At 46.1% G+C, this 13,267-nt stretch overlaps 1 protein-coding gene across 1 annotated transcript in view; it reads left to right on the top strand.

Moving 5' to 3' along the window:
• Positions 1-562: 562 nt before the first annotated feature.
• Positions 563-13,267, top strand: part of PTAR1 (protein prenyltransferase alpha subunit repeat containing 1) — an 83,643-nt gene continuing 70,938 nt past the window's right edge. Inside the window, exon 1 of the mRNA XM_073543718.1 lies at positions 563-913. Within this exon, the coding sequence (XP_073399819.1) occupies positions 828-913 (86 nt within the window). The 5' untranslated portion in view covers positions 563-827. The remainder of the gene's footprint in view (positions 914-13,267) is intronic.

Raw genomic sequence — 13,267 nt, 5'->3', positions numbered from 1 at the left:
CAAGAACCAATTGAAATCAACCAGTCTATAGTGAAGTGACTCTGACATAGGACATCTCTATCTGGTGTTTCTTTAGTGGCCCAAAGTTGATTAACCCTTTAAAAGCAAGTTACGCTGATCATTAAAAATTGGTTGATGCCAGCTGTTATGCCCAAAAGCCATTTGTGCCAACCCAAACTAATCGGACTTGCTGGAGGGAAGCCTCCCCTGTGCCAGCAGCGTGAGATCGGTGGCCTAGTTACCTATTTTAGTAAAAAGTGGCTGTGTGCCTATCTTGATGCCCAGAACCCGTGTGGGCCTGCAGAAAGTAGGCTGAATTTGGTGAGAGAAAATCGGCCCAAATTCGTTTGATAGCGTCCTTCGATGGCCATGTTGGCGCCACCTGTGCACTTTACCCCTCAGGACTCCTCACTGCATTGGGTTTTGTTACTGGGATATCATTTTTGCTTATTACTTAATTTTTAAAAATTACTAATAAAAAAAATAAAGAATTGTGAGACTGTTAAGCCCCTGCCGTGTAGGAAGCCAAGACAAGCATCGCACACTGAGGCTTTCTAGTCAGTGCGGCAGGACGGGATCCACAGAAGCTGGTCTCCCTTATTGTGGGGAGCGCCCTCTGGCGGCCCCTGGTGTGCCCTCACATAACGTCTGCAGCCGTCGGGGCCTGACCCAGAGTGGAGCCCTATGCAGCAGCAGAACACGTCCACAAGCGCACAGCGCTACACTCGGCAGCACGCACGGTCACCGAGGACGGCGCTGTACACCCGGCACCGGAGGAGTGGCACGCTGACCCGGAAGCGCATGAGTCTCCGCCTGTAGCCGCGGACATGGCGGAGTGGAAGGAGGAGGTGGAGGTGCTCGTCCAGCGGGTGGTGAAGGACATCACTGGTGCTTTCCGCAGGAACCCCAACATGTGAGTAGTGGGGGCGGTGACGTCACTGAGGGGGTCGTGACGTCGCTCGTGTATCCCGTATGTGGCGGCGCCGCTGGAGTTTAGAAAGTTTGAGTCCTGTCCTGTAGTAACCGCGCTGTCCATACCTGAGCTGTGTGTAGTGTCGTGTCCATGGCAACGGCAGATGGCACGTGCCCCCGCCAACAGTAGTTATACTTAAAGGAGAACCCACCTAGAAAATAGCGCAGCTTGGCCGCATTCCCGGTGTCACCGGCACTGAAGATCAGTGATGTCATGTTTACAGCACAGGCAGTGGAGCAGAACTGGGGGCTGTCAGCCGCTCCATAAGGGATCACACCTCCTGCCCACTAATCCAGCATGTCTGTCCACTGCAGCAGCCTTCTTCCCAGTGATTGGCTGCAGCGCTGATATGCTGGCAAGTAAAAGGAATAGTGTCAGGATAAACACTGTAGAGTAAATGAAGAGCGGTACTTGCCCCCCCCCGTCCACTCTCAGGCCTGTTTCCCTGCCCCCCCCCGTCCACTCTCGGGCCTGTTTCCCTGCCCCCCCCCCCCGTCCACTCTCGGGCCTATTTCCCTGCCCCCCCCCCCGTCCACTCTCGGGCCTGTTTCCCTGCCCCCCCCCGTCCACTCTCGGGCCTGTTTCCCTGCCCCCCCCCGTCCACTCTCGGGCCTGTTTCCCTGCCCCCCCCCGTCCACTCTCGGGCCTGTTTCCCTGCCCCCCCCCCCGTCCACTCTCGGGCTTGTTTCCCCGCCCCCCCCTCCACTCCACTCTCGGGCCTGTTTCCCCGCCCCCCCCTCCACTCCACTCTCGGGCCTGTTTCCCCGCCCACCCCCCTCCACTCTCGGGCCTGTTTCCCCGCCCACCCCCCTCCACTCTCGGGCCTGTTTCCCCGCCCACCCCCCTCCACTCTCGGGCCTGTTTCCCCGCCCACCCCCCTCCACTCTCGGGCCTGTTTCCCCGCCCACCCCCCTCCACTCTCGGGCCTGTTTCCCCGCCCACCCCCCTCCACTCTCGGGCCTGTTTCCCCGCCCACCCCCCTCCACTCTCGGGCCTGTTTCCCCGCCCACCCCCCTCCACTCTCGGGCCTGTTTCCCCGCCCACCCCCCTCCACTCTCGGGCCTGTTTCCCCGTCCCCCCCCCCCTCCACTCCACTCTCGGGCCTGTTTCCCCGCCCCCCTCCACTCCACTCTCGGGCCTGTTTCCCCGCCCCCCTCCACTCCACTCTCGGGCCTGTTTCCCCGCCCCCCTCCACTCCACTCTCGGGCCTGTTTCCCCCCTGTTTGCATTTCATTTGGAAATCAAGGTCCCAGAGTCTGGAGGAAGAGTGGAGAGGCCACAATCCAAGCTGCTTGAGGTCTAGTGTGAAGTTTCGACAATCAGTGATGGTTTGGGGAGCCATGTCATCTGTTGGTGTAGGTCCACAGTGTTTTATCAAGACTAAAGTCAGCGCAGCCGTCTACCAGGAAATCTTAGAGCATTTCATGCTTCCTTCTGTCGACAAGCTTTTTGGAGATGGAAATGTCATTCTCTAGCAGGAATTGGCACCTGTCCGAACTGAAGGCTGCTATCAAAGCAACCTGGGCTTCCATAACACCTCAGCAGTGGCACAGGCTGATCGCCTCCATGCCGCATTGATGCAGTAATTGATGCAAAAGGAGCCACGACCAAGTATTAAGAGCAATTACTGAACATATATTTCAGTAGGCCAACATTTTGGACTTTAAAATCATTTTCCAAGCTGGTGTTATAAAATATTCTAATTTACTGAGATAATGACTTTTGGGTTTTCATTGGCTGTAAGCCATAATCATCAACATTAACAGAAATAAACACATGAAATTGATCACTCTGTTTGTAATGACGCTATGTAATATGAGTTTCACTTTTTGTATTGAAGAACTGAAATTAACTTTTTGATGATATTCTAATTTTGTGAGAAGCACCTGTGTTTTTTTTTTTTTTACTAAAATACAAATGAAATGTGCATCTTTAACCCCTTCACCCCCAAGGGTGGTTTGCATGTTAATGACCGGGCCAATTTTTACAATTCTGACCACTGTCCCTTTATGAGGTAATAACTCTGAAACGCTTCCATGGATCCTGGTGATTCTGACATTGTTTTCTCATGACATATTGTGCTTCATGTTAGTGGTAAAATTTCATTCATATAACTTACATTTATTTGTGAAAAAAATGGAAATTTGGTGAAAATTTTGCAATTTTCCAACTTTGAATTTTTATGCCCTTAAATCACAGAGATACGGCACACAAAAAACTTGATAACTAACATTTCCCACATGTTTACTTTACATCAGCACAATTTTGGAACCAAAATTTTTTTTTGTTAGGAAGTTATAAGGGTTAAAAGTTGACCAGCGATTTCTCATTTTTACAACACCATTTTATTGTTACGGACCACATCACATTTGAAGCCACTTTGAGGGGTCTATATGATAGAAAATACCCAAAAGTGACACCATTCTAAAAACTGCACCCCTCAAGGTGCTCAAAACCACATTCAAGAAGTTTATTAACCCTTCAGGTGCTTCACAGGAATTTTTTGAATATTTAAAAAAAATGAACATTTAACTTTTTTGCACAAAAAAAGTACTTCAGGTTCAATTTTTATTTTACCAAGGGTAAAAGGAGAAAATGGACAGGAAAAGTTATTGTGCAATTTGTCCTGAGTACGCTGATACCTGATATGTGGGGGGGGAACCACTGTTTCGGCACATGGCAGAGCTCAGAAGGGAAGGAGCGCCGTTCGACTTTTTCAATGCAAAATTGGCTGGAATTCTGATCGGACGCCATGTCACGTTTGGAGAGCCTCTGATGTGCCTAAACAGTGGAAACCCCCCACAAGTGACCCCATTTTGGAAACTAGACCCCCCAAGGAACTTATCTAGATATGTGGTGAGAACTTTGAACCCACAAGGGCTTCACAGAAGTTTATAACGTACAGCGGTACAATTAAAAAATCATATTTTTTCCACAAAAATGATCTTTTCACCCCCAATTTTTATTTTCCCAAGGGTAACAGGACCCTAAAAGTTATTGTGCAATTTGTCCTGAGTACGCTGATACCCCATATGTGGGGGTAAATGACTATTTGGGCGCATGGCAGAGCTCGGAAGGGAAGCCGTGCCATTTGACTTTATTGGCTGGAATTGAGATCGGACACCATGTCGCGTTTGGAAAGCCCCTGATGTACCAGAACAGTGGAAACCCCCCACAAATGACACCATTTTGGAAACTAGACCCCCCCCCAAGGAACTTATCTAGATGCAAATTATAAAATCATATTTTTTCCACAAAAATGATCTTTTCTCCCTCAATTCTTACTTTCCCAAGGGTAACAGGACCCTAAAAGTTTTTGTGCAATTTGTCCTGAGTACACTGATACCCCATATGTGGGGGTAAAACACTGTTTGGGCGCATGGCAGAGCTTGGAAGGGAAGGAGCACCATTTGACTTTTTCAACGCAGAATTGGCTGGAATTGAGATCAGACACCATGTTGCGTTTGGAGAGCACCTGATGTGCCCAAACAGTGGAAACCCCCCAATTCTAACCCCAACACACCCCTAACCCTAATCTCAGCCCTAATCCTAGCCCTAAACCTAATGGGAAAATGGAAATACATTTTTTTTTAAAATTTTATTATTTTTCTCTAACTAAGGGGGTGATAACGGGGGGTTTGATTTACTATTTATGGCGGGTTTTTATGTTTGGCAGCTGTCACACGCTAAAAGACTCTTTTTATTGTAAAAATAGTTTTTGCATCACCACATATTGAGAGCTATAATTTTTCCGTATTTTGACCCACTGAGTCATGTGAGGTCTTATTTTTTGCGGGACGAGTTGACGCTTTTATTGGTATCATGTTCGGGCATGTGACATCTTTTGATCGCTTCTTATTCTGATTTTTGGGACGCAGAATGAACAAAAACCACCGTTTCATGAATTTCTTTTGGGGGGTGCGCTTACACCGTTCCGCGTGCGGTAAAATTGATAAAGCGGTTTTATTCTTCGGGTCAGTACGGTTACAGCGATACCTCATTCAGGGCTGTGGACTCTGACTCCTGGATTTTATCAGGCTCCGACTCCGGCTCCGACTCCTTCATAAATGGCCAATTCATAACAACAAATTTACTGTTGTAAAATATTAAACATCGTGCTTATTCAGTTTCTCACCATCATATAAGTAATCAGACCACTTAGAGCAAAAACTACATTTATTAGAATACAATTAGAATATAGCAAATAACTTTTATAAACTTTTCTAAACTGTAAGTAAATATGCAATAAACACTTTTATGCAGTTAATAAGAAGAAATCTATAAATTTGTCCTCAGAAAAAGTATTGCCTCTGTCAGATCCTCCTTCATGGATGCCCTCAAATCTGATCTAATTATTTTGAGAGCAGAGAACAACCTCTCTACACTAACTTGTGTTGGTGGCAAAACAGTAACCACTTGGGCAACATCTCTGACAATGTCAGGATACAGAGGAATCGCTTGTTGCACTGTTATTTTTGATGAACGGTCAAATTTCTCAATTTCTTTTAGTGCACATGAAAAATTCTGCTGAAATGTACTGGCTGTGTTCCTTGATGGGGATGACTCTTCTTCTATGCGGGAACGCTTTGCACGGTCCTTGTGATCCAAATATTTTTCGAAATTAAATTCTTCATCAGTTGATGATGAGGGTGAAGATGTGGCAGGACGACCAAATTCTTCTTGTTCCTCCTGACTGTTCTGCAACCCTTTCATCCTTACTGCTATTTCAAACAGAGCTTCTTTTCCTTTACTTAGCTGTTGATCATCTAGAAGAATCCGATGCATTGGGTCTACATAAACAGCTGCCAAAAGAATGTTATTTTGTAATAGTAGCTCCTCTCTCCGTTTCATTGATGTAGCAATGCCACTTGCAATTAACCCTCCTCTTTGGGACAGGCGAAACATCAGGTTCTTCCACTCCTTTAAGAAAATACCTGGAGTTAAGTCCTCTTCTTGTAATTTTTTAGTCACTGTAAATGGGTGCTCTAGCAATTTTTCCAGCTCAGTCACCTGATTCCACTGACTTTCATTTAGCATCAGTTGAGGGTTAGCCATGTCTACAAGAAAGGTTTTCAGTTCAACCAAGCGCTGAATCATTAAGTAAGTACTGCCCCATCGTGTGGCTTGATCAATAATTGCCCCTTTTCCAGCACGTCTCTTCAAAATTGAGTCAACTTTAGGGGTTCTGGCAACAGTAGCCAATTTTCTCACCTTGCCAATCAGTGCAGCAGCATGTCCTTCTTGCAGACTGTCTCTTATAGCCAGCTGTAGCGTATGCACAACACAGCGCATGTGATGAATGAAAGAACATTGACACAGTTTCAACAAGATCATCTAAACCAGGGGTCCTCAAACTTTTTAAACAGGGGGCCAGATCACGGTCCCTCGGACCATTGGAGGGCCGGAATATAGTTTAAAAAAAATTATGAATAAATTCCTGTGCACACTGAACATATCTTATTTAGAGGTAATAAAACAAAAATAGGAACAAATACAATATTAAAAATGAAGTTAAATCATGAAACTTACCGATTTTTGGGGTTCGAATATCCTACACTTCGAGTCAATTTTTTCTCTTTCTTGATATCATTGTTTCCTAGGGATTCAAAATTGCTATTAGTAAAATACCAACATATATACAGCGCTACAAAAACAATATACCAGCAATAAAATTGCCCACACAGAGACATACAAACTGCACTGCCTATCAATGCAGCCTGATCAGTGCCCATCAATGCAGCCTGACCAGTGCCCATCAATGCAGCCTGACCAGTGCCCATCAATGCAGCCTGACCAGTGCCCATCAGTGCAGCCTGACCAGTGCCCATCAGTGCAGCCTGACCAGTGCCCATCAGTGCAGCCTGACCAGTGCCCATCAGTGCAGCCTGACCAGTGCCCATCAGTGCAGCCTGACCAGTGCCCATCAGTGCAGCCTGACCAGTGCCCATCAGTGCAGCCTGACCAGTGCCCATCAGTGCAGCCTGACCAGTGCCCATCAGTGCAGCCTGACCAGTGCCCATCAGTGCAGCCTGATCAGTGCCCATCAGTGCAGCCTGATCAGTGCCCATCAGTGCAGCCTGATCAGTGCCCATCAGTGCAGCCTGATCAGTGCCCATCAGTGCAGCCTCACCAGTGCCCATATTGGTGGAACTCTACTTTTACCTCAGGCTCAGACTGGTGTGGTGCAAGAATCCCCAATAGGCAACAATGGTCCCTAAAAGGCAGGTAAATGTCCCCAATAGGCAGCACAGGTCCCCAATAGACAGGGAAATGTCCCCAATAGGCAGCACAGGTCCCCAATAGGCAGCATAGGTCCCCAATAGGCAGGTAAATGTCCCCAATAGGCAGCACAGGTCCCCAATAGGCAGGTAAATGTCCCCAATAGGCAGCAAAGGTCCCCAATAGGCAGGTAAATGTCCCCAATAGGCAGCACAGGTCCCTAATAGGCAGGTAAATGTCCAAATTAGGCAGGTAACTGTCCCCAATAGGCAGCACAGGTCCCCATTAGGCAGCACAAGTCCCCAATAGGCAGGTAAATGTCCCCATTAGGCAGCACAGGTCCCCAATAGGCAGGTAAATGCCCCCAATATGCAGCACAGGTCCCCAACCCAATTAGGCTGCACAGGTCCCCAATAGGCAGGTAAATGTCCCCATTAGGCAGCACAGGTCCCCAATAGGCAGAACAGTCCCCATTAGGCAGCACAAGTCCCCATTAGGCAGGTAAATGACCCCATTAGGCAGCACAGGTCCCCATTAGGCAGCACAAGTCTCCAATAGGCAGGTAGATGTCCCCAATAGGCAGGTAGATGTCCCCAATAGGCAGGTAAATGTCCCCAATAGGCAGGTAAATGTCCCCAATAGGCAGGTAAATGTCCCCAATAGGCAGCACAGGTCCCCAATAGGCAGGTAAATGTCCCCAATAGTCAGCACAGGTCCCCATTAGGCAGCACAGGTCCCCATTAGGCAGGCAAATGTCCCCAATAGTCAGGTAAATGTCCCCATTAGGCAGGTAGATGTCCCCAATAGGCAAGTAGATGTCCCCATTAGGCAGGTAAATGTCTCCAATAGGCAGCACAGGTCCCCTTTAGGCAGCACAGGTCCCCAATAGGCAGGTAAATGTCCCCATTAGGCAGCACAGTCCCCATTAGGCAGCACAGTCCCCATTAGGCAGGTAAAGGTCCCCATTAGACAGCACAGGTCCCCATTAGGCAGCACAGGTCCCCAATAGGCAGGTAAATGTCCCCATTAGGCAGCACAGGTCCCCAATAGGCAGGTAAATGTCCCCATTAGGCAACACAGGTCCCCATTAGGCAGGTAAATGTCCCCATTAGGAAGATAAATGTCCCCATTAGGCAGCACAGGTCCCCATTAGGCAGCACAGGTCCCCAATTGGCAGGTAAATGTCCCCATTAGGCAGCACGAGTCCCCCATTAGGCAGCACGAGTCCCCCATTAGGCAGGTAAAGGTCCCCATTAGGCAGCACAGGTCCCCATTAGGCAGCACAGGTCTCCAATAGGCAGGTAAATGTCCCCATTAGGCAGCACAGGTCCCCATTAGGCAGGTAAATGTCCCTATTAGGCAGACAAATGTCCCCAATAGGCAGCACAGGTCCCCAATAGGCAGCACAGGTCCCCAATTGGCAGGTAAATGTCCCCATTAGGCAACACATGTCCCCATTAGGCAGGTAAATGTCCCCATTAGGCAGGTAAATGTCCCCATTAGGCAGGTAAATGTCCCCATTAGGCAGATAAATGTCCCCATTAGGCAGCACAGGTCCCCATTAGGCAGCACATGTCCCCATTAGGCAGGTAAATGACCCCAATAGGACCCGGCGTTAAAAAAAAAAAAAGTACTCACCTATGTCCCCCGCTGCTCTGAAGAGACGCCCGCTCATCTCAGTCTTCTTCCTGCACAGGCCCACAGGCGGCGTGTTGATAATCAGGCCGTCTGTGTGCACTGTGCTCTGCTGCATACGGAGGGCTGCGTAACGCCTTTCCTCGGCGCCTCGTCCCGCCCGCGATTACAGGGCCCGCCGGCATTGAACTGCAGTGCAGTTCATAAGTTCAATATCGGCCTGGCGGGGGCCGGATAAAAGTCCTTGGCGGGCCGCATGTGGCCCGCGGGCCGTAGTTTGAGGACCCCTGATCTAAACTATCATGTTGCTGTTCATCTGAAGCAACTTCAGTTTGCTCCTCAGTTACAATACTGTGTTCCTCTATTTCAAACATTTCTGTGTCTGTGGACCCAGAATGTTCTTCTAGCTGCTGGTCACCATCATTACTCTCATTCATTAGCTTAATAGTACTTATCATATTTGAAGCATTGTCAGTTACGACAGAAAGAACTTGCTCTTTTTTAAGTTCATAGTCTTGCAGAACCTTTTCCACCAAGACCTGGAGAAACTCACTGGTGTGATGAGCTTTGGTGTCTTTTACTGCCAATGTCTTGGTAACTATTTCATTTTTGTCACAAACAAATCAGACATTGATGGCAAAATAGTTCACTCTGTGACGTGTGCAGGCATCCATTTTAAGAAACAGAAAGCGTCCCTTGAGAGTTTTTTTTAAGTTCTTTCTTTTGTTTAAAAGCTTCTTCGATTACTAATTTTCTAATACTCTCTCTCTCCAGAGAAACACCAAGCTTGCGGGCCATTTCCCCATTCAGACACACAAAAGCTGGTCGTGAAAATAATGAAATAGGCACACTATCCTTTACAACAAGCTCTATGATCTGTTTTTTAAATGTATCTACTGTCATTGTCACAGTAACTTTGTCACTGACAAAATATCTTGCAACTGATGGCTGCAAAGTTCTCTGCTCCTTTGTTTGGCTGGAAGAGCTGGGCACTGGTTCATTGGTTTGGATGCAGTCTTTCTCATCCACTGCTTTCAGTACTTCTGGATGAAAGCGCTGTAAATGTCTCTTTAGATTAGAAGCTCTGGTAGGAGCATTTTTATCTTTGCCTGAATATGCACTCATCTTGGCTTCGCAGCATTTGTTTTCATCTGGATCATTTGTCATACACTGACAGACATAATGTTTTCTATCTTGAGTGATGGTGAAATGTTCAAATACAGCTGATTTAATGTGATGCTTCTTTGACATTCTCAGGTTTTTAATTCTGCATTCACAATCCAAATGACAATTGTTTTTCCTAAAAACAATTGTACAAAATTATTGCCAGGTCGTACAACTGATATAGTGGTCAGTAATACTGTTATTATTCCTCATGTACTCACAGTTAACTGATGCAAAGTTTGTTGAAAGGATAATACTTCTTACAGTCTTCCTCTTCTGAGTAGCAGGCAGCTGTGAGATGCTTGGAAGACACACACCTAGTATGATCTAGTCTAGAGGAGGAGCTTTACTACTAAGAATTTGCAACACATTTTCACTTTCAGTTTCATACATTGTAAGTAGGGGGGTTGGGGCAGCATGAGGTTAACAAAGTATAAGATTAGATAAGGGCAGTGGAGAACAGTGACACACAAGAAGTAAGAAATGTCTCTATCTCCAGCAGAACTGCTTATCACTGTTGTTCATAGTTTGATAGAACATATATATTTGAGTAACATTTATAAAATTCATATGAAAGTTCAATTATGAAATATTAATACATTTTTTTTAAAGCTGGAGTCGGTACATTTCTACCGACTCCGACTCCAACCAAAACTGACTCCGACTCCACAGCCCTGACCTCATTTATGTCTTTTTTTATGTTTTGGCACTTTTATGCAATAAAAACAATTTTATATAAAAAATTATTTTTGCATCGCTTTATTCTGCGAGCTATAACTTTTTTTATTTTTTCGCTGATGATGCTGTATGATGGCTTGTTTTTTGCGGGACAAGATGACGTTTTCTGCGGTACCATGGATATTTATATGCGTCTTTTTGATCGCGCGTTATTGCACTTTTTGTTCGGCGGTATGATATTAAATCATTATTTTTTGCTTCGTTTTTTATTTTTTATGGGGTTCGCTAATGAGACAGTTTTATAGGGCAGGTTGTTACGGACGTGGCGATACTAAATGTGTACTTTTATTGTTTTGGTTTTTTTTTAATTTCCAAAAAATGAATTTATTAGGGAATATATATATTTTTTTATTTTATTTAGCTTTTTTTTTTTTTTTTTTTTTTTTAAAGAAAAAAATATTTTTACACTTTTTTTTTTTTTTTTTTTTTTTTTTTTTATTTTAACTTTACTAGGTTGTCCCAGGGGGGTCATCACTGTCCTGTGACAGATCGTTGATCTGGCACATCACAGATCACTGTGACAGATCAGCGATCTGTCACAGGCATTGAAGAAGACTTCCGCTTGCCTGCGCTTTGCATGCACTGAGGAAGCCAGCTCCCTACAGGCCCCTTAAGGTCCCCGTCGCCATCTTGGATCCGGGGACCTGTAGAGAAAGACCCCCGCAGCAGGGCTGCACATTGTGCTGCTGTGGGGGGCTCAGGGAGGCACGGAGGGGGCCCTCTCCCTGCCAATGCTTCCCTTTATCCCCCGGTACACCGCGATCATGTTAACAAGGGGTTGACATAGTGCTGGGTGTCAGCTGTGATAATCAGCTGACACCTGGCCGCGATCAGCGGCGCTCACCACGCTAGACATACTATCCCGTCCATGGGCATAGGGGCCCGGGTCCCATGGATGGGATAGTATGATGTCAGAAAGGGGTTAACTTAAGCCCTTTTAGAGATTATTTCATCTTCAACTTGGTTAAGTGTTCACACTAACAGTAATTTTGACCAGGGGTACCTAAACTTTTACATGCCACTGTATGTGAATGCAATCCTAGACAAAATTTGGAAGTAGCAGTTACTGATTAGCTGCAGCGGTCATTTGACTGGTGAATGATAAAGGGCTGAAAGCAGAGGATTTGCGCCGATTCAGGGGGTAAGTATAGATTTTTTTTTTTTTTTTTTTCCCGTTTATACAGCATTCTGGGGCCATTGGTAATGGGTTGTCCAGGAAGCTAATTTTAGTATTTTTTTTTTTCTAGAGCGCACCTTTTAAACTTTTTTTTTTTTGGCTCATTTGACAAATGACACGGCATAAATGAAGAAAACATGGCTGTAAATTTAGGTGCATAACATGGCATAAAGTAAGCCAACCAAATGGTGTATCCGTAGACATACGTTTTTTGCCATATGGTGGAGGTATAGTCTTTTTATTCAGCTAACTAAAAGAACAGGGTTAGTAAATCCGGCCCAATATTTCCCATGGCCGTCTGATGATTGCGTGCTGTCACTGAGAATACATATGGATTTATGTTCTGTATGAGAAGGTTTCCCTTTAGGCTACACTCACATATCTGTGTGACACGTCCTAGTGCTGAACATCTCTTCTCAGACGGCACACGGCCCCATCACGTCATTGATCCATATACACGTTTTATAAACAGATCCATGTCTCCGGTCTGTGAGACTCAGACCATGCCCTACTCTCATGCCTTTTGCAGAACAGCGTTCAGTCCGTATTTCATCTGTTCGCTGATACTTTGTTACGACTCTTTGCTGTCCATATGGCTTTTTTTTCAGGCAGATTCCAGGTGGAATCCATCAAAAAGGGACTTTGTGTGCACATTCTCGTAGAAAAATAGAGCCCGGTTTTGCTGCAGATACAAGATAATTCAGATGTTATGCTTGGACTAAACACTGAGGGTGGGCACAGGGTCTGATGAGTACATTCATTCCCATCACAGATTATCTGCCGCTGATCACAGAGCCAAAATCACTCTCCAGTCCTGAGCTGTCATCTTTGCTAATCCCGGCTATGCTATTCGATAAGGTCGTGTGCCTCCTGAGGCTGGTGTAGGATTGATTATTGCACTGAGCCATTTATTTTCTCTTGCGGTCAGAGACAGAAGCCACCTAGGGCACACGTCCCGTTATCGGTTGTACGTGTATTAGTTGAAATATTCAAGCATTGCACTCTGTTTTCACCGGCAGTCCCATAGGAACTTCCACTCCATTCATTTTCTGTGTTCCAGAAGCCCGTTCTTGGGATAGAAATGGGTCCTAGTGACCCCCAGCGATCAGTAAGTTGTCACTTATCTTATTGATCAAGGATAAAATGTGTGTGCACTATATGTTAGAATTAAGTGTTACGGGCTCGTGTAGAAAACCGTAGTTTCGTTCCAAGTGCAATCCGTTAAAACATCGTCCCTCTATGATTACGACTGGCGAGTGACCTGGGACCAGGGGCACCTTTCCTGGCCCTAACACTAGTGGGCGCCCTAGCTCGCCTTGTTCCCCGGGATACTTCTTATGGCAAAGAGGCTGGGGTCTGCA

Source organism: Dendrobates tinctorius, unplaced genomic scaffold (genome assembly GCF_039654945.1).
Source record: "Dendrobates tinctorius isolate UK_male_01 unplaced genomic scaffold, ASM3965494v1 ptg000134l, whole genome shotgun sequence".
Taxonomy (NCBI): domain Eukaryota; kingdom Metazoa; phylum Chordata; class Amphibia; order Anura; family Dendrobatidae; genus Dendrobates; species Dendrobates tinctorius.
Note: the sequence above shows the minus strand (reverse complement) of the source record. Positions and strands in the feature narration are given on the sequence as shown.